Source organism: Apis florea, unplaced genomic scaffold (assembly GCF_048593485.1).
Source record: "Apis florea isolate Af1SG1 unplaced genomic scaffold, ASM4859348v1 contig_3785_pilon, whole genome shotgun sequence".
Lineage (NCBI taxonomy): Eukaryota > Metazoa > Arthropoda > Insecta > Hymenoptera > Apidae > Apis > Apis florea.
In genome coordinates this window covers 327,381-347,122 of record NW_028256852.1, presented here as the reverse complement: position 1 = coordinate 347,122, position 19,742 = coordinate 327,381, and the positions used below count along the sequence as shown (strand labels likewise).

At 20.1% G+C, this 19,742-nt stretch overlaps 4 protein-coding genes across 13 annotated transcripts in view; 3 read left to right on the top strand and 1 right to left on the bottom strand.

Moving 5' to 3' along the window:
• The first annotated feature begins 1,909 nt into the window (after nucleotides 1-1,909).
• LOC105736061 (tRNA (guanine(37)-N(1))-methyltransferase) lies at nucleotides 1,910-5,094 on the top strand. Its single transcript, XM_086915482.1, has 3 exons — nucleotides 1,910-2,207; nucleotides 3,012-4,537; nucleotides 4,724-5,094. Exon 2 carries the CDS (start codon nucleotides 3,049-3,051, stop codon nucleotides 4,468-4,470), a length of 1,422 nt encoding a protein of 473 aa, XP_086771608.1. The 5' UTR covers nucleotides 1,910-2,207; nucleotides 3,012-3,048; the 3' UTR covers nucleotides 4,471-4,537; nucleotides 4,724-5,094.
• LOC100866777 (bifunctional FAD diphosphatase/FAD synthase) lies at nucleotides 2,105-8,472 on the top strand. Its single transcript, XM_086915483.1, has 6 exons — nucleotides 2,105-2,207; nucleotides 5,258-5,418; nucleotides 5,679-5,928; nucleotides 6,052-6,490; nucleotides 6,701-6,842; nucleotides 7,333-8,472. Exons 2-6 carry the CDS (start codon nucleotides 5,269-5,271, stop codon nucleotides 7,756-7,758), a joined length of 1,407 nt encoding a protein of 468 aa, XP_086771609.1. The 5' UTR covers nucleotides 2,105-2,207; nucleotides 5,258-5,268; the 3' UTR covers nucleotides 7,759-8,472.
• A 199-nt stretch (nucleotides 8,473-8,671) lies between these two features.
• Uvop (ultraviolet-sensitive opsin) lies at nucleotides 8,672-11,718 on the top strand. Its single transcript, XM_003695669.4, has 5 exons — nucleotides 8,672-9,042; nucleotides 9,219-9,434; nucleotides 9,914-10,295; nucleotides 10,862-11,046; nucleotides 11,483-11,718. The coding sequence occupies exons 1-5, from the start codon at nucleotides 8,819-8,821 to the stop codon at nucleotides 11,589-11,591; spliced, it is 1,116 nt and encodes a 371-aa protein (XP_003695717.1). The 5' UTR covers nucleotides 8,672-8,818; the 3' UTR covers nucleotides 11,592-11,718.
• Nucleotides 11,719-13,364: 1,646 nt separating this feature from the next.
• Shab (Shaker cognate b) overlaps nucleotides 13,365-19,742 on the bottom strand; it is a 73,361-nt gene continuing 66,983 nt past the window's right edge. For 7 of the 10 annotated variants that reach the window (XM_086915472.1, XM_086915473.1, XM_086915481.1 and 4 more), the window contains 2 exons: nucleotides 18,752-19,135; nucleotides 13,365-16,907 (listed from right to left, as the gene is read on the bottom strand). In XM_086915472.1, the coding sequence (XP_086771598.1) occupies nucleotides 16,666-16,907; nucleotides 18,752-19,135 (626 nt within the window). In that variant the 3' untranslated portion in view covers nucleotides 13,365-16,665. The remainder of the gene's footprint in view (nucleotides 16,908-18,751; nucleotides 19,136-19,742) is intronic. The other 3 variants (XM_031917827.2, XM_086915479.1, XM_086915477.1) reach the window with 2 other exon arrangements.

Here is a 19,742-nt window from a genome sequence, read left to right as displayed (position 1 = left end):
ATTATAATTAAATACTTATATACAATAATACAATTTTACATAACTATTAATATTAATTAATAATTTATATTTATTTAATATATATCATAATTATTCATATAATTATATATGAGATCTATTATATTGCTGCTTTACTCTATTTTCATCTATTTTATCTCATCTCTAATGTACATGCTTAATTACATTGCTAAATTTAAATTGTTTGTTATTTAAAAAATAAGTCTTAACATTTTTGTATATTAGCTTTTATGTTTGTTTTTTCTTTTGTTGTTGTTTGAATTGATTTTTCAAATATATATATATATATATATATATATATATATATTTATAAATATATATTATATTCATAATTGCTCACATAAATATTCATATGTAAGTTTGTATATGTAACAATATATTTTTATTATTTATAAAAGAAATGAATTTAAACTTATTTCTTTCGATAAAAAATTTATTATACTTTACAAATATAATATCATTTTATTTAATTTTTTATTTTTTAAATAATTTGATATTATAAAAACTAAATAAAATCACAATTATATTTCTAGTTAAAAATATTCGTATATTTTAAAAATTTATTGTAAAATAAAATAGCAATTTTTTATATTAAGTTTTCATATTTTAATTTGTTATTTTTTTAAACTATGAATTGTTTTTTATTTATTTCAAATCGTTTATTAATATTGATATATAATCTTCGTTAATTTAATTTGATAACTTAAATTTGTAATTTTTAAGTATTTTTACAAAAATAAAAATGCATTTTTCTTCAATTTCTCTTAATATTTAAATAATAAATCAAATTTTTATTTTAGAATTTTTTGGAATTATACACGAAAAAGTACATTATATATGATTTTATAATATAATATATAGATAACTATAATATAGATAATTTGTTAATTTATTTGCTCAAATAAAAAATCAATTAATTTGCTGTTTATATACAAGATAAACCAATGAAAAATATATTTTTAATTTACAAATATAATAAAATATATTACATATTTAAATTATCAAACTAAATTAACGAATATTATTATAGTTGCATGAATACTGTTATACAAACAATTGGACAAATAAATAAAAAATAATATACATATTACAATATATATTAAAAAAAAAATAACAAATTCGTTTAAAATAAAAATAAAATAAAGATTATATTGTTAATAAAAATAATTTTTAGTATTTTAGATTACTTAAAATATATTATAGAAAATATCAAAATCCATACTTAATTTTTATGAAAAATCTATTATAATTAATTTAATGTAAATTTTTAAAATATTCGAATATTTATATGACGAAAAAAATATTCTGATTTCATATAATTTTTAATATTATTTTATCACATCAAATTAGTTAAATAAATTGCTCATATTTATAAAATACATTCAATATTCGAAAGATAAAAAGTTTAAATTTATTTTTCTATAATTAATAAAAAAAATTCTATAATATAGATTATTAAAATTAAGTATATATTAATGTTCGAAAACTAATGTTTTTATGAGCAATTGTATATGTAATCAAAACACCAAAAATAATTATTTAATTTCATATTTTATAATTTTTATAAAATATTTATTATTTTATAATTTTAAAAATTTATAATTTTAAAGATATTTATTATTTATTATATTTGATTTACATTTAAGAATTTGATATTTAAAAAATGTTTTTGTATATATATGTATAATATATATATATATATATATATATATACATAATATTAATAATATTAAATAATATTAATAAATACAATAATATTAATAAAATATACGTATTTATTTGAATTTAATTATTTAGAATTATTAAAAAAATTTATGGAAATCAAATATACAAATCAATATTTCTTTTAATTTTATATAATTTTTATTTTTATCTAATTTTCAAGGAAATATTTGAAGAGTAATCAATGCAAATAATTAAATACTTATGTATTTTTATTTATTTTACTTATTAAATGAAACATTATTTTATTTATTATACATTTTTTATTTGAAATCAGAATTTTATTAATTTAAAAAATTATTAATAGTGTAGTTTATGTAAAAATATTTTTCATTCATATATTTTTACTTATAACTTGATTCACGTATTATGCAAATAAAACGTGTAGTTGATAACCCTACTTAATCAATGAGATATCTTTTGTTTAATTACAAAGTACATTAGTTCTGCAAAAAAAATAACAAAAGGTAAATTTACATCTGTTTTTCATATTTATTTATCATTCATATATTTATTTATTTAAAGAATAAATTTGTTTTTTACATTTTTCAAATTGTTATAAAATTGTTATAAAAACCAAAAACAAACTTATTCTTTAGATGTATTATAATTATTTAAGTTTATCAAGATTTTTTCCATAGAATAATATAAATTTTCAAAAATAGACAATTGTTGATCAATAGAAATAATATAAATTTTTTAATGTAATTAAATTTTTTATTTTTTTTATTTTTATATTTATTTCATATATTTCAATAACTTTATTTAGTAATAATAAATTATAAAATTTTAATTCATTGGAATTTTATTGTGAAAGAATTATTTTCATAAAATATTTTATTATCCTGATTATTCGTATTATATTAATTATGAAAAAAAATAAAATGTTTATGTTTTTGCTGTATTATATATATAACACATTATATATATATATTCTTTATATTCTTTATATATATATATAAAGAAATAATACAATGTAAAATGAGGGATTCATATTTAATAAATAAAATAATTATTTATTATTGTTAAGTAACTAATAAAGTATTATTATATCATAAGCAACTGATATAAAAATAATCATTTATTTTTATATATAGATATTTTATGTAAAATAAAATATAATGTAGTACTGAAAATCTTTATTGCTTATATTTTATTGATATTGTTTTAAATTTATATTTAAATTATATTTTTGGTAAAATAGATTATATTAAAAATATATAATATATATATTTATCAAATTAAATGAGATAATTAGAAATTCTTTGTAGGGCATCATATTAAGGAATTATATAATTTATATAATAGATGATTGTGCGTGATTATTTAACTACATTAATCAAGCGATACTTTTGGACTCAATATCATTTGTATACTAAAATGACTTCTTTGCTGGTTCCTCCGGAATCAGTACGAGGAATGACATATTTGGATCGCACTGCATTCACAACTACTGTTGAATTACCATTTTTAAAATTTCATGGTATAAAACTATCAAATATAATACCTGCAGTGAAAAAATATTTGTTTAAAATAAAAAATTTTAAACCAATTCAGAATATGGATAACGAAACTATTATATATTTGAATCCACTGTTAATACAAAGTTTTGAAGATTTTGTAGAAGATGAAAAAAAGCAATTACTAAGAATGTACAGTCAATTTGGAATAACAAAAATAATTTTGAAATATGATAACTGGCAATCTTACGATATATTAAGAGCTATTTTACCTAAGGAAATTGAAGTTCCAACTTCATATAGCATAATTGGTCATATTGTGCATTTAAATCTACGTGATATACATTTACCATACAAAACTATTATTGGTCAAGTTTATCTTGATACAATTCCAAATGTTCGAACTGTTTTGAACAAAGTAAATATTATTCATACAACTTTTAGAAATTTCACTATAGAAATCCTTGCAGGTGATAAAAATACCATTGCAACAGTAAAAGAAAATGGTTATATATATGAATTAGATTTTTCTCAAGTTTATTGGAATCCTCGCTTAAGTACAGAACATAAAAATTTAATAACATTTATGAAACCTAATGATATTTTATATGATGTATTTGCTGGAATTGGACCATTTGCTATTCCTGCTGCTTCTAAAGGAATTAAAGTATTTGCAAATGACTTAAATCCTGAATCTTATAAATGGTTACAAAAAAATATCATCACTAATAAAGTTAAAAAAAATATTCAATCTTTTAATATGGATGGTAGAGATTTTTTAAAAACCATTTTTAAAACTGATATTTTAAATAGACGAGCTATTAATCAAAATGGTATGGAACATATAGTAATGAATTTGCCAGCACTTGCAATTGAATTTTTAGATGTATTTTTTGATTCTTTTAATGAAAATGAAATTAAACAAATTTGTTATCGACCACCAATTATTCATTTATACTGTTTTGTAAAAACAAATAAAGGTGAAAATGCTTGTAAATTGGGACAGTTATTAGTAGAGCAAAAACTTGGATGTACATTGACATCTAATTCCTTAATTGATTTACATTATGTCAGAAATGTTTCTTTAAATAAAGAAATAATTCGTATATCATTTTTATTGACTAACAATATATTAATGGGCGAGGAGCCAGCAATGAAGAAATTAAAAATGGAAAATAATTTTGATATATATGTAAGTAATAATATTACAGAAAATAATGGGAAAAAACAAGAAATTACAAAAGAAACAAATGAACAAAAATGTGTTTAAAGTAGCAACAGTTCGTAGTGTTAAACTAAAGGCAAAAGCGCAAAAAGTGATGATTAATTTAAAAAAAGTAAGTGAATTTTTTAAGACAATGTAAATTATAAAAATAAAATATTTAAATATTAATGATGAACATGAATTTATATACTTTATGAATAAATATATTTAGATTTCAATAATACATGTAATAACACAATAAAATAAAATACAATAAATAAAATATAATAATATATGCAATTTTTCTTCATTTTAATAGTTGGACTTGAAAAAAAATAAAACAACTAAGAGAAATACAGATAAAACAGTGCAAATTGATCAACAGTTTCAAGAATTACGAAGAGAAGTAAATAAGTCTAAATCAAAAATAAAAACTAATGCAAAACAAGATAAAAAAAAAAAGATGCAAAATATAGCACTAGTACAAACTGATATAACAACTTCTTTAGTTGACAAAATGCAAATTTGATCGATATTCTTAGTTTAGTGAAACTTATAATATTTTGTATTTAATTAATAATATAATATTCATTTATTTTATACAATATATAAATAATATTGTAAATAATATATTATGTAAGTTTTTAGTAAACAAATATTTTATCAAATAAATATAATTAAATACATAAATTTAATGGGTTTGTTTCTTATCACCTAATTATCTCTTTTTATTTATCTAGACATAAATGTATCAAAAAGCTTTATAATATCTTGTTTGATTAATGATAACTTTACTTTTCCATAAATTTTAAATGAAAAATTCCTAAAAATAAATGTATTTTAATCTGCACAGGAAAACCATTCATGATGGAAACTGTCTATACTGCTGGTTTAATTGTAATAGGAGACGAAATTCTACGTGGACAAATTATAGATACAAATACATCATACTTGGCAAAAAGATTGCAAGCTTCTGGTATTAAACTTCGGAAAGTAACAGTGATTCTTGATATTGTGTGTATTACTTTCTTAAAAAATCTTTGTTTTTTATAATTGTGTATAAAAATTATAAAATATTTATATTTTAATTATATAATTATATAAATATTAAATTTTATTAAATTTTTATTTATTTTATTAAGAAAATAATATTTTATTTTATATTTTTCAAAATTTTATTAAAATATAAAATTTTTGAGATATAAATATACTTTTATGTATGTTCTCATTAAAACCTAAATTCTCACTACATATAATGTAGCATTTTATGTTAGGTGGATGAAATTGCAAAAACTGTACTTGATTTCTCCAAAGAATATTCTATTGTATTTACATCTGGTGGTGTTGGACCTACACATGATGATGTAACATATGAAGCTATAGCTAAAGGATTGGGATTAAAACTTGAACAACATGAAGAATTAGTTGATATCTATTTAAGTCTTTTTCCTAATCACAAAAAAGAAGCTCAACGTCTTACTATTGTGCCAAGACCTTGTGAACTTATTTATGTATATTCACCAAGTGAGTAAATTTTGTTTAATAAAAAAAAATTATTTTCAAAGCTGTTTTAATATAGTACATTATATTATTTATATGAATAAAAAATTTTTATTATATATGAAATTAATTATAAACAATTTTCAGAAAAATATGCCATAGTAAAAGTAAAAAATGTATATATATTACCAGGTTCACCAAAATATTTTGAGCTTTCTATTGATACAATTATACCTCAACTAAAAGGAAATATTCCTTTATATTTTGAACAAATAGATATTAATTTGAATGAGTTATCAATAGTACAAATTTTAGATGAACATGTTAAGCTTTGGAAAGATAAAATTAATATTGGTAGTTATCCACAAATAATACCAGAATGTACTTTTACAAGGATTACATTAGAAGGAAAGAAAGAGGATGTTTTGGAAGCAAAAGCAAAATTTTTATATTCTTTACCAATTCAAAAAATTCGAAATTTAAAAGATGGATTTAGTTATTATCAAGCAGAAACAGTCCTTAAAGATGCTGAAAATGAAGTACATATAAAATGTGCAGTAGATATTTTGCAACAATGTTATAAAATGTAAGTATGTTAAATTTATAACAAAATACTACTTTGTTATGAAATTATTAATAATTATTTTCATTTGATATAAGAATAAATCTAAAATTTTTTTATAATTCATTTCTTATATCTATTTTTGGTATATATTATTTACAATTTTTTACAATTTATTTCATATATATATATTTATTTATTTATTTTATCTTATAATATATATATTTTTAAAAGGTATAAACCAGAAGAAATTTTTATTAGTTTTAATGGTGGGAAAGATTGCACAGTAGTTTTACATTTAGCTGCCTGTATTACAAAATTACAAAATATCTCTTCATTATTATGCTTATATGTAATAGCGGAACCATTTCCAGAAGTAAGTTTAAAAATAATAAGATTAAAAATTATTAAATTACATTTCTAACTTATTCATATTCATATAATTTGCATATTCAGGATGAAATATTTATAACAAGCCATCTGAATAATTTGTTCACTTTTTATAATAGAAAGAAAAGTATTAAACTAAACTTATTTTGTTCTAGAAATATATTTAAGAAATATTTTGTTTTAACAATTTTTTTGTAAATGGAAGTATGAAATACGAAGATATTTAATATATTTTTAAATGGTATAATATGGTTATTTATTCTGAATGTTTCAAGATGCTTTCATCTATAAAAAATTTATTGTCATTAAATTATATGTTTTTTAAAACCAAGAAAATTTAGTCTAACATTTTTTTTTTCTATTGTGAGCGATTATTCAACAACTTGTTTTAAATGCTTCGTTCTATATAACAAAATATTTCATTTTTATTTTTATAGACATTTAATTGAAGAATTTTACTTATATGTGTATTAAAGGTGGATTCATTTGTGGAAAAAGCTATTCAATATTATAAATTAGAACTAATAAAAAAAAAAGGTCCTATGCGATTAGCATTATGTTCATTATTAAATGAAAGGACAAATATAAAAGCAAGTCTTATGGGAATGAGAAAAGGTGATCCTGGTTCAGAAAATTTAGAAGCCTTTACTCCAACTGATCCAAATTGGCCAAACTTAATTCGTGTAAATCCTATTTTAAATTGGTCATATGATCAAATATGGAAATTTTTATTGAAACATAATGTACCTTATTGTCCATTATATGATAAAGGATATACAAGTTTAGGAACAAAATCAACAACAATACCGAATCCACGATTACGGGATCCTAATGATTCATCATTATATTTTCCTGCATATACTTTAACTGATGAATCTACAGAGAGACAAGGCAGAATGTAGCTATTAAAATCAAGTAAAAGTATTATATATATACACACACATATATGTATATATATTATTATATTTTATTTTCTTTATTTTTTATTTTAATATAAAATGTTTTTTTTTTTATTAAATATACTTTATTATAGAGCTAATATGTTTGTGGAATATTTTTGGAGAGTCGATTATTACAGAGAGGACAAAATAAAATTGAGAACAAAAAAAATTTTAATTATTAAATAGCAATTTAAGTTTGCATTTTTTTTAAATGACAGAGTATAACAGAGTATAACAGAGACAGAGTCTTATTTTATTTGAATCTCTTTTCATTTAATGCAAATTTCAATTACTTATAATTTAATATTAAATTATAACTCATATTTTTGTATATTAATTTTTATACTTGTTTTGATTTTTAGAATTGATTTTTGAAAGATATTTCATGAATATAATAATATCTTATATATGTATTTATTTAATATTTCTTTAATTTTAAATTATATATTTAACATTTGATGATTATTTAACTGGTGCGAGAAAATGTTTTTAAAAACATTAAAGTATTAATATTAATAAAAATTGTAAGTAAATTAATTTAGAAATTATTTGACAATAATCTTTATATGTCTGATAAAAATATATTTAAATACAGCATACAAATCTATAGAAAATAATAAAAATAATTTTTAATTATAAAACTTTAATTATAAAAATAAATATATTATATTTAAATAAGTGTTTTTATACTTTTATTTATTTATTGGCGAATGTTTTAATGAATTAAAAAATAAGATGAAATAAATAATATGTCAAGTTCGAAGGAACATTTATTTTTAATTAAATCAAAATTTCTATGATTCTGAAAAAAATTCTGATTTATGATTATCGTGATTAACTTTTATGACGTTGACGCACGTTCTTGCTGACCTAGAGCAACTAGAGGATGATCCCCGGCTGATCCTCATACGAAGCCAACAAAGCTAGTGGATTAAGGTTTCGTTGATTCAAGGTGGTAGAAGGAATGGTATAAAACAGCCAACTGTATTAAGAAGAGGGGCTGGCAAACGAAGTGATCGAGATGTCCAACGACAGTATTCATTGGGAAGCGAGATATTTACCTGCAGGACCACCACGTTTGCTGGGATGGAATGTTCCCGCTGAAGAATTAGTTCATATACCGGAACATTGGCTAGTCTATCCCGAGCCGAACCCCTCCCTTCATTATTTATTGGCCCTTTTATATATTCTTTTTACTTTTCTTGCTTTACTCGGAAATGGTTTAGTAATATGGATCTTTTGCGCGTAAGTTATTTTTTTTATTAAAAGATTTATTACTTTAATTATAATTTTGCTGTATATATTTCTTTTTATTGTTAATATAGTATAATATATTGAAATTTTATATTATTTTTATTATTATTAATTAAATTAAATTAATTTTTATCATACTTATTTTTTTTTTATTTTTCCAATCCAAGTGCTAAATCATTAAGGACACCTTCAAATATGTTTGTTGTGAATCTGGCAATTTGCGACTTCTTTATGATGATCAAGACACCTATTTTTATATACAATTCCTTTAATACTGGTTTTGCTTTGGGAAACTTAGGATGTCAAATATTTGCAGTCATTGGTTCTTTAACTGGAATCGCTGCTGCGATGACAAATGCAGCTATAGCATACGATAGATACAGGTATGAAATTTTATTTTATTTTTAAATAAGAAAAATTGTAAACAAATAAATTTATCGAAATAATTTAATTCTATATTCTAAAAATTAATCACACTTATTTCAAAATGTTATTAAATACTATGTTATTATAAATATTTCAAGATGTTATATATATGAGATATAAATATGTTATAAGATATAAGATAATTAATTTCAAATTTTTTTAATTCTTATAAAAATTTGATTTTACATAAGAAAAAAAGAAAAATTTAAAATTGGCTAATTTATAAAATATATTATAATAATATTATATAATAATATTTTTACGACAATCTTATTGTCAAATTTAACTTTACAATATTTTAATTCAATAATAAATAAGAATAGATTTTATCTATTGTATTTTCAATATAATTGAAAAGATTTTCTATAATCTTCATTCTATGATTTTCATAAAACCTTGTCTTCATTTATAAAGTAAGTAATATATTCTATTCCAGTACAATAGCAAGACCATTGGATGGCAAATTATCGCGTGGACAAGTAATTTTGTTTATCGTATTAATCTGGACATATACCATACCATGGGCACTAATGCCTGTGATGGGAGTATGGGGACGTTTTGTACCAGAAGGCTTTCTTACCAGTTGTTCTTTCGATTATCTGACTGATACTAATGAAATACGAATTTTTGTTGCTACCATATTTACTTTCTCCTATTGCATTCCAATGATACTTATAATCTATTACTATAGTCAAATTGTCAGTCATGTCGTAAATCATGAGAAAGCACTCCGAGAACAGGCAAAGAAGATGAACGTCGACAGTTTACGAAGTAATGCGAATACAAGTTCTCAAAGTGCTGAAATTCGTATAGCAAAGGTATTTATTATTATGCTTATGGTCAAATTATAATTATTTTTTCTTTGATTTTATCAATTATAATTCTTGTAACAATTTTATTAATATTAATATTAATTGAATATCATTACTGTGATAATTTAATAAAACAATGTTTTTAAATAGCTTTTTGTTTCAAATTTTTAGTACAGTATTTTTATAAATAATGGAAACGAAATTCGAATATTATATGAATTATATAATGTAATTATTTCATATCATAATGATATAATTGATTTATAATATAATATTAATATCAATATTAAATATATAAATAATTTATTATAATTAGATTATTCTATTTATTAAATAGAAGACAATCAATCTTGTACTTACATAAAGTCTTTTTTTATTTTTTTATTTACTTTTGTCTATTGCTGTCAATCTTCTTGTTTAAAATAAAATATATATTATTATTATTTATTATATATTTTATATATTATATTATTATTTATATAATAATGTACTTATTTAGCTATTTTCAAAGAACTATAACTATTATTACTACTAATTATATTTTTTTGACATTAATGTTTTTATATTCAAAGGCTGCCATCACAATTTGCTTCTTATATGTTGTCTCATGGACTCCATATGGTGTGATGTCAATGATTGGTGCATTTGGTAATAAAGCACTTTTAACACCTGGTGTTACAATGATACCTGCATGTACATGTAAAGCTGTTGCTTGTTTGGATCCATATGTATATGCTATAAGTCATCCTAAATACAGGTAAATTTATATAATCAATTATAAAAAGCTTTTGAACATGTTAAGAATATATTATATTAAGAAGTTAAAATTATTTCTAATTTATTTCTATTATAATTTTTATAATTTTTTTCAAATAAAATTATAATAATGTATATATTATATTTTATATTATTATCTTATATTATATATTTTATATTATTATATATAAGATATAATAAGATATATGATATAATATATGTATATCTTTTAATAAGTATTATTTTTGATATATTTTTTTATTTAAAAATTTTTTCATATTTTTTTAATATTTTTGATAGAATTTAATGATTAAATTTTGATTATAATTCAAAATTTTGATATTTCATTTATTATTGTATTATGTATAAAAATAAATTTCTAGAAATTTCTAATTAATGAAAAAGATGAGATAAAATATATGTAATTATTTAAATAGATTAGAACTACAGAAACGATTACCATGGCTAGAATTACAAGAAAAACCAATATCTGATTCGACAAGCACTACAACTGAGACAGTAAATACACCACCGGCTTCGAGTTAAATTTTAATTGAAACTTCCGAAAACAAAAAATAGGATTGTGTTCGGTTTTTGTTCGACTATTTTATTTCCATTCCATTAAAAATATGCAGTCCTTGTATAATGAAAATAATAAAGCAATTTTCTGGCATTATGTACTTCCATAATTTTCCTCAATGTAATTTACATATACAATGTACATAAATATTATATAAATATTTACTATATATTTTACTATATATTTTTTCGCAAAAGAAAATAAAAATAATAAACTAAAATAGTTTAATTTAATATTCATACCTTACGATATGTGTGAACACTAATTGGCGAATCAATATGATCGTTAATTTTTTTTTCATTTTAGTCATTGCATAGTTAAAATATATCTTATAATGTTTTATATTATATATATTATATTAATATATTGTTTTTCTAAATTTATTAAACTTTATATAATATATACTATTTTTCTAAAACTCTTTCTAAAACTTATATTAAACTTATATTATATATATATATGAGGAATAAATATTTTTAAAAAAACAGTCAGCGATTTTTTTTATAATTTTTTCTTTCACTTTTATTTTATCTTTTTATTTTTATTTTTATATTATTGTTGTTGTATTGTACATTTTGTTGTTTTATATGATATATTATTATACAACTGTAATATTATTACTATATTGTAAAAAAGATTTTATATGAAAATTATATAACAAAGGATATTCAACAAATTATTTTATTTAAATAAATTATATTAAATTATTTTAATAATAGAAAATTTAAAAAAACATTTAATAATTTTTTTAAATGATAAATAATTTAGATGAAAAAAATTTGATTTTTTATTTATAAATTGAAATTCAAACATATATTAATTAAATCAATATATACATTAATTGCGAGCAATATATGCTTGCGATATTTATGATTTGCTTATTTGAAGAAGTTTCTTGCACGGAAACTTTTTTCCATTATTATCAATTACCGGCTTCCTACTAAGTTTAAATAAAGAGACTAGAATGATGTTGCTTGGTAAGACATTGTTTTTCATTAGTTGATACTTATTAATTATATATTTTTGAGATAGCCTGGCTAGAGCGCGATATAATCCTAATGTTAACCAACTCAATTTTAAGAATTTTCCTCTAACTTGAGAGTATAAGTCAGAATACTAACTGCAATTTTATTATCTATATAGTTATTATTATATATTATTATGTCCCATCAGAAAATCGATTTTATTTTTATTGGATTATAAAAAGAATTCCGAAGAGATTCCGAATACGAATCTTTATCAAAAAATAAAACAAGAGAAATCTAATTAACATCTTGTGGTAAACATGTCAGATAGGACAAATAGATAGTTTTCTTTATACTATGCATTATGTTTTGATCATCGCAAACGATTATTTATTGTTAGAAATGTGAAAGATCCAGATTTCATATAGACGTACTGCAATTATAATACAATCTTATTGTTACAAGCACTAACATTTTATATACACAACATTTATCTCAGTCGAAAGATTATTCGACACATATACATGCAATTAACGAGCTTGCATCCAATATTACATATTATTAATGTCTTCATATTATTAATGTATAAAGATATATATGTATGTGTGATAGATAATGATATATGATTAATAAAAAATGCTACAATAAAGAATCAAAATTGGTAAATTATAACTTTATTCATTTGTTACATATTATAGTTACAACTCTAAGCCTTAGAGGTTCGAAAATAAAAAAAATTTATGTGGACAACAGAATAAATCAGATTAATTTATGTTTGTAATAGATCGATATTATAATAAAAAATCTTTTATATAACTACATTATATAACTACATTATATAACTACAGTTTATTATATATAACTACATAATTGAGAATTTCACTGTATAATTATATATTGTACATTATATAATTAATATTTTTAGTTTTTTTTTTTAATCAAATAAACATTTTAATTTCGAACATTTGTATCGAATTATATTTTGAGGCGAAAATTGTTATCGATATAAAAAGATTCTTAAATTTCTGTATTAATTGGATTTTTATATAATTTGTCGATTATTTCATAAAATATCAAAAAATAGATAAAAAGCTATTTTGCATTGTTCAGTTTTATATACTTTATGTATATCAATTATCAAAACGTTACGCCTCTAACATCAGACTTATTCCATTAAATTAAGATCAATATGAAATACAGAAATATTTGAAACATAAAATTAGTGAAAAAAATGTCTTTTTCTATATTGTTTTTATATATGTATACTCAAGATTTACTGCGCAGTGATTTAAGTTTTTTTTTTTAATATCTTAAATATCTTAAATATTAGTAATCTAAAATTTATTTGATGCCTTTCTATGATATAGCTTTTTTTGTACTATCTATATCGTCACTAATTCTTCTAAGACATAATTAAAATAATAAATAATAAATCATTTTTCCATATATCTTTCTACTTCCAACTATATTAATTCATAGAAGACAGTGATTTCAAAAGTTTTTCAAAGTAAGATTCAAAAACTTTAAGCAATTATAAGATATCGAGATCTAACTTTAAATAACAAGTATAAAAAAAGACATTGATAACTTTTAAAAAAATGAAAAAATTTTAAAACTAATAACATTCTCATAAATAATAAATATATTCATATTTGATATAAAAAAAATTACAATCAAAATTGTATATTATTTTTTAAAAAAACTTTTATATTGAAAAATACATTTAATATTAATTAAAAGCATAATAAAAAATATTCGAAGCATGAATTTCGAATCACTAGCATAACAAAAATCTCTAAGTAGACACATCTATGGGAAATATTAATCTTTTTTTTCTTCATTAATTTGCAACTGTAATAATTATTTATTTTCCTATATCTATGATAACAATGAATAGAAATGCCACTAGAGATATGTATTTTATTGACGACTTGTCTAAAAATGTACGAGAAAACATCCTTGTTTTGTTTGACAAATTACAGCAAGATTTAAATTACAGACAGATCTTTTATGTGTTTCTTTCAATTAAAATAAAAAAAAAACGATCATCATTTAAGGAAAAAAGAGATGATCGAATTTTTTGAGCACGCATTGCAATTATATTTGCGCGTTAAATCTTTCTATATATATAATTTTTTTTTCTTTCGGCAGAAATAACAAATTAACAATTATTTCGCCGTATTTAACACGGTTGTGTAAAAGTTTTATGGAAAACATGACCGCAGCTAACATCGGTACCTGGATATAACACAGACGATACTTGCGCTTTGGCTATATGAGCATATTAACACGTTTTATCATTTTTTAATTTAATATCTATAACATTCGAGAAGTACACTTTTTTTTAACTTTTAAAAACAATCGAACTAAATTTATAGTCATGCATATAAGCACTTTTGGTTTCACTGCGAATTTGCTGATTATATAAAATAATATGAAAAAAGATAATTAGGTAAATATAATTCTTCGAAAGTGAAGAAATTTTATATCTAAAATTAAATGAAAAAGAAACGACTTTTACATCAATTTTAATATAAATAATTTATTACGGGATTCTAATAATTCTATTTTGCATATTATTTTTCATGATATTATTCAAGTTATATTTTTTATAATTATATAAAATTTAAATATTATATAATAAAAAATATTAATATTATATAATAAAAATATTATATAATAAAATATTAATATTAATAAGAAATAATTTTGCAACTTTATTTTTTATTTGATAAAATTTAAATTCATTTATATACTATTATATATTGTTGTCTAGAATATAATACAATAGAATCGATAGAACAACCCGTAAATGTTTTTAATTTATATAATAATAATTTTAATTTATACATATCTATATAAATACAACATGTCTTGAATTCATTTATTTAAAATTTATTTAAAATATTTGAATAAATAAGAATGATATTATTTGTATTATTCTTATTTTTATTTATTCGTTTTTTAAAAAATTAATTAAATAGAACAAAAATGAAAAGAATCGGAACTTTGAAAAGGGCAGTTATCATCGAGTTTTTTCATAATCTACGTTCCCATACTTTTTCAAGTATTTATATATATTTTGATTTCAATGAGGCATATATCATTTCGTGTATCTAATATCTCCTTACAACAATATTATTATATCTAATTGTACATAAGACACTCAGCAGACGAACGAACACTTGTATAATTTCGAACAATACATTAGTAAAATTTATTCGAAAGTTCGTTTTAAAAAAACGATAGATTTCTTGATTATTTATAGTTTAATGATAGATCGCGTGTTTTCATTATGCCATTTAATGCATATAATATTCGCGTGACACGCAAAGCTTCTAATTTAATGAAATTAGGCGAAAGGAAGAAATAACATATATAGTCATATGATTATTTAGATTAGAATATATCTCATGAAATTCTTTTTTTTTCAGCGAACAGGAAAAAGCATATTGCCTAAAAATTTGTTATTGTATTTGCTATCATTATTATTATTGTTAATTTCTATTATTATTAAAATTATTATTATTTGTATTATTTTTGAATCTGTTTTTTTAAAACTTTGATTAACATTTGTTAACATTTTTTAACATTTGTTTTTATTTTATTTTTATATATGTATTATTTTATATTTTTCTTAATATTATATCTCAATTTTTTTTTTAGAACACTATTTTTGTAATTATATTTGTAATTCTTTCAAGCGTATGCATTCTTTATAATTTCTTTCTATTTTTTTTTCGAAAATATGTATTTTTTTGTGCATTAATCAATCTTTATTTTAATATTATCGAACGTATATCATTTTTTAAAAAATTATCGTATTATATTTACATGACAGATCAAATTGGTGTATCAACAATATATCATTATATCTGAAATGTAAATATATAGTTTAATTATATAGAAGTTAATGGCATTTCTAAAAAAAGAGATATTAACATATGATCGGAAAGCGTTTCAGAAGTTAATGGTATTTCTAAAAAAACAAATAATAAGATATGATCGCAGAATGTTTTGTATCTATATGTATATGCGATATAGAACAAAGATACTATGCTAAAAGAATATTACGCTATGACGGGAAATGATGTTCTTGAGGAAGACAATTCGTGTCGGTGCCTTTGCAATTATGGCTACTCATCTTGATCTTTCGTTTATCCTCGATGTTTAATTTTTTTGCTTTATGGGCTCGTAATGAACATATCATCATTGTTTGATTATCCTTCGAAGATTCCTCCATCCTTACTTTCGATTTCTTTCGTTCCTCTTTGTTTTTATTCTCTGTCATTACTTCATCTTGCGTGTGTTTCTCTTCTAAAAATTTATTAAAAATTAAATTATTGAAATTAACTAAAACGATGATAAGTGTATATTTTTAAAAAATAATAAGTGATAAATAGATTTAAAAATGGCATAAAATTTTTTATTTCAAAATGAATTTAAAAATATAGGAAATATAAATAAAATCATTTTGTATATATATAATTATATATTATATAAACTTATATATTAAAATTTTTAGGAATACATTTTTATTAGAAGATTTATGATTTTTCAAAATTTAGAAAAATATTTAGAAATTATGATTATATTATATATGTATATTGTATATAATAATTTTTGGAATGTATACAATTTTATGAAAAAGAGTACTAGAAATAATTAATTATTAAAATATTAAAGTTACCAAATATATAAATATTTAATTTATATATATGAATATAAAATATTTAAATATTTAAATACAAAAATTATTAAACAAATGATAAATAATCAACTTAAATAATCAATTTTTTGAAAAGATTAATTACAAGATAATATATTTATTATAAAAATTTTGATTGCTAACGAAATTCACTTAATAATTAATAGATTTTTCATAATATCTATTATAAGTTAAATTAATCTTAAATTAAATAATGATACAGTGAAACTCCGATTTAATACTCAGAATTTTTAAAAGAAAAAGCATTATGCAAACAATGTTAAATCGGGTAATTTTTACACAGGCACACGACACGCACAGACGCATGCACACGACACGCACAGGTACACGACACGCACGACAGGCATACGCACACGCACACATGTACATATGTAGAAATAAAAAATTTATTCTATGAAGGATTTGACTTTTCTTAACTACCTTTTTTATTTTAGTAATGAAATTTAAAATATTTTGCTTTTGAATTTTTTCAAAAATTTGGATATTTATAATAAATTAATCACTATAAAAATTTATCAATCAGTTATCAATCACTAAACTTTTATCGAAAAAAAAATCAATTGAGCGAATAAGCATGATAAAATTATTCCTAAATTAAATTGAACTTGACAATTATTAAAATATATATTTTATGGAAATTGTAGAATAGTAGAATATTATTTTTTTATAATATTATATTCAATTTAAGTACTTATGTATTAAAAAAGAGCGAATATATTTTCTGAATATTATCTAAGTATTTTTAAATAGTTTACTATGTATACAAATATAAAAACTATGTAAATTTAAATTTTAATAAATCTAGTGCAAATTAAAAATTAGAAATTTAGATCTTAAAAATGTATATCTTTAATATTTTCTCAACTTGTTAGAATTATAAAAAAAAATATTTGAACCTAATTTAGATACATAGTATTATATGCACTTAAAGATGTTCAGTTTTTTTTTATTTCAACAGTAAATGAAAATAGAATTTTAAAAAAGAATATATTCAAAACTATGATACCGATATTTTTTGATAAATTTTTGCACAATAATAGAACTTGAAATATCGAAATTATAAAAATTAATTTAAAATTTATATATATATGGTTTATCTTAAATCAATTAGATACAAAATATTATCAACTATTATGCCAAATAAATTAATTTAATTATAACAAAATATTATTTTAAATAATCTTAAAAAATAATTTTACAATAATATTATTTTAAACTATTTTGAAATATTCAAGTCTGATATTAAATAATATAATTAAACAATTAATTTTGTTAATAGATTTTTTTCAAGTGACTAACTATAATATTCTCTTAAACAATAAAAAGATATAAAACTTATAATAGACAAATAAACTTATAAAACAATTTCTTGTAATTGATTTCTTAGTATTTATTTCAATAACACAAAACTACAAAAAAATTAGTTAACTACCTTCGAGAACCTCGTCGAATATCGATCTTTTTATCTTTGAAACACAATTCTTTTCTTCGCTTTCCATCTTGGAGAGTAATGAGGAAACAGATTGTTTCATCCTTGTCCCATTTATATTGGTGAAAACATCACAGGTGTTCGTTTCATTATCACACATACTTATGGTCGAAACATTATCTGTGATAAGTTTCTCTGTATCTGAATCCCCGATGTTGTTATAGTAATTATTGCTGCTTTCAGATTTCTTCAGAATTGATTTGGATATTCGGTGCCTATCTATGAAAGGCACACCCTCGCTATCTATCGAATCAACGGACAGGGAAAGTTTGCTCTCAGTGTTCGTTCCTGAAATTTGCCTTCGATGACCTGCATATACAGTAGACACTTCCAAGTATTGCGTTGACCCAGAATATAAAGAAAATCGATAAAAGAATAAATTGATAGATAGATATGACTCAAATGTATATAATATGACTCAATCATTGAACATATTACGAGATATATAATATTACATAGATATATAAATGATATGTTTAATAGGGACATATTTATATATATTAAAAAGTATATAATTAATAAAATAAAATAATATTTTTTTAAAAATAAATTTTAAATTTATTAATTATATTTAAATATTACATTAAATTAAATAATTACATTAAATAATTAATTAAATTATATTTAAATATTACATTAAATAATTAAGATATTAAACATTATTTAAATAAAATATTTGGAAAATAATTATTTAACCGTCTGTAATTTTATTTATTTAATGAAAGAAAAGAATCGAAATTTGTTGTAATTTTTTAATTTAATTTAAAATTTAAAAATTAATAATTATTATTAAAATTATAATTATTATATCTTTTATTGATTCTAGGAAGTTAAATAATATGTATATTATTTCTTATTTATATTTGAATAAAAATTTGATTTTTCTTGAAATTATTTAATTAATTAAATATCGAATAAATAATTTTTTGTTTTA

What these genes read in the sequence shown, in the direction of transcription:
- LOC105736061 (XM_086915482.1), top strand. Translation starts at nt 3,049, where the DNA reads ATGATTGTGCGTGATTATTTAACTACATTAATCAAGCGATACTTTTGG.
- LOC100866777 (XM_086915483.1), top strand. Translation starts at nt 5,269, where the DNA reads ATGATGGAAACTGTCTATACTGCTGGTTTAATTGTAATAGGAGACGAA. An exon ending in TAACAGTGATTCTTGATATT is followed by an intron (nt 5,419 to 5,678) that starts GTGTGTATTACT and finishes ATTTTATGTTAG; the next exon opens with GTGGATGAAATTGCAAAAAC. An exon ending in TTGCAACAATGTTATAAAAT is followed by an intron (nt 6,491 to 6,700) that starts GTAAGTATGTTA and finishes TATTTTTAAAAG; the next exon opens with GTATAAACCAGAAGAAATTT.
- Uvop (XM_003695669.4), top strand. Translation starts at nt 8,819, where the DNA reads ATGTCCAACGACAGTATTCATTGGGAAGCGAGATATTTACCTGCAGGA. An exon ending in GTAATATGGATCTTTTGCGC is followed by an intron (nt 9,043 to 9,218) that starts GTAAGTTATTTT and finishes TTCCAATCCAAG; the next exon opens with TGCTAAATCATTAAGGACAC. An exon ending in ATAAGTCATCCTAAATACAG is followed by an intron (nt 11,047 to 11,482) that starts GTAAATTTATAT and finishes TTATTTAAATAG; the next exon opens with ATTAGAACTACAGAAACGAT.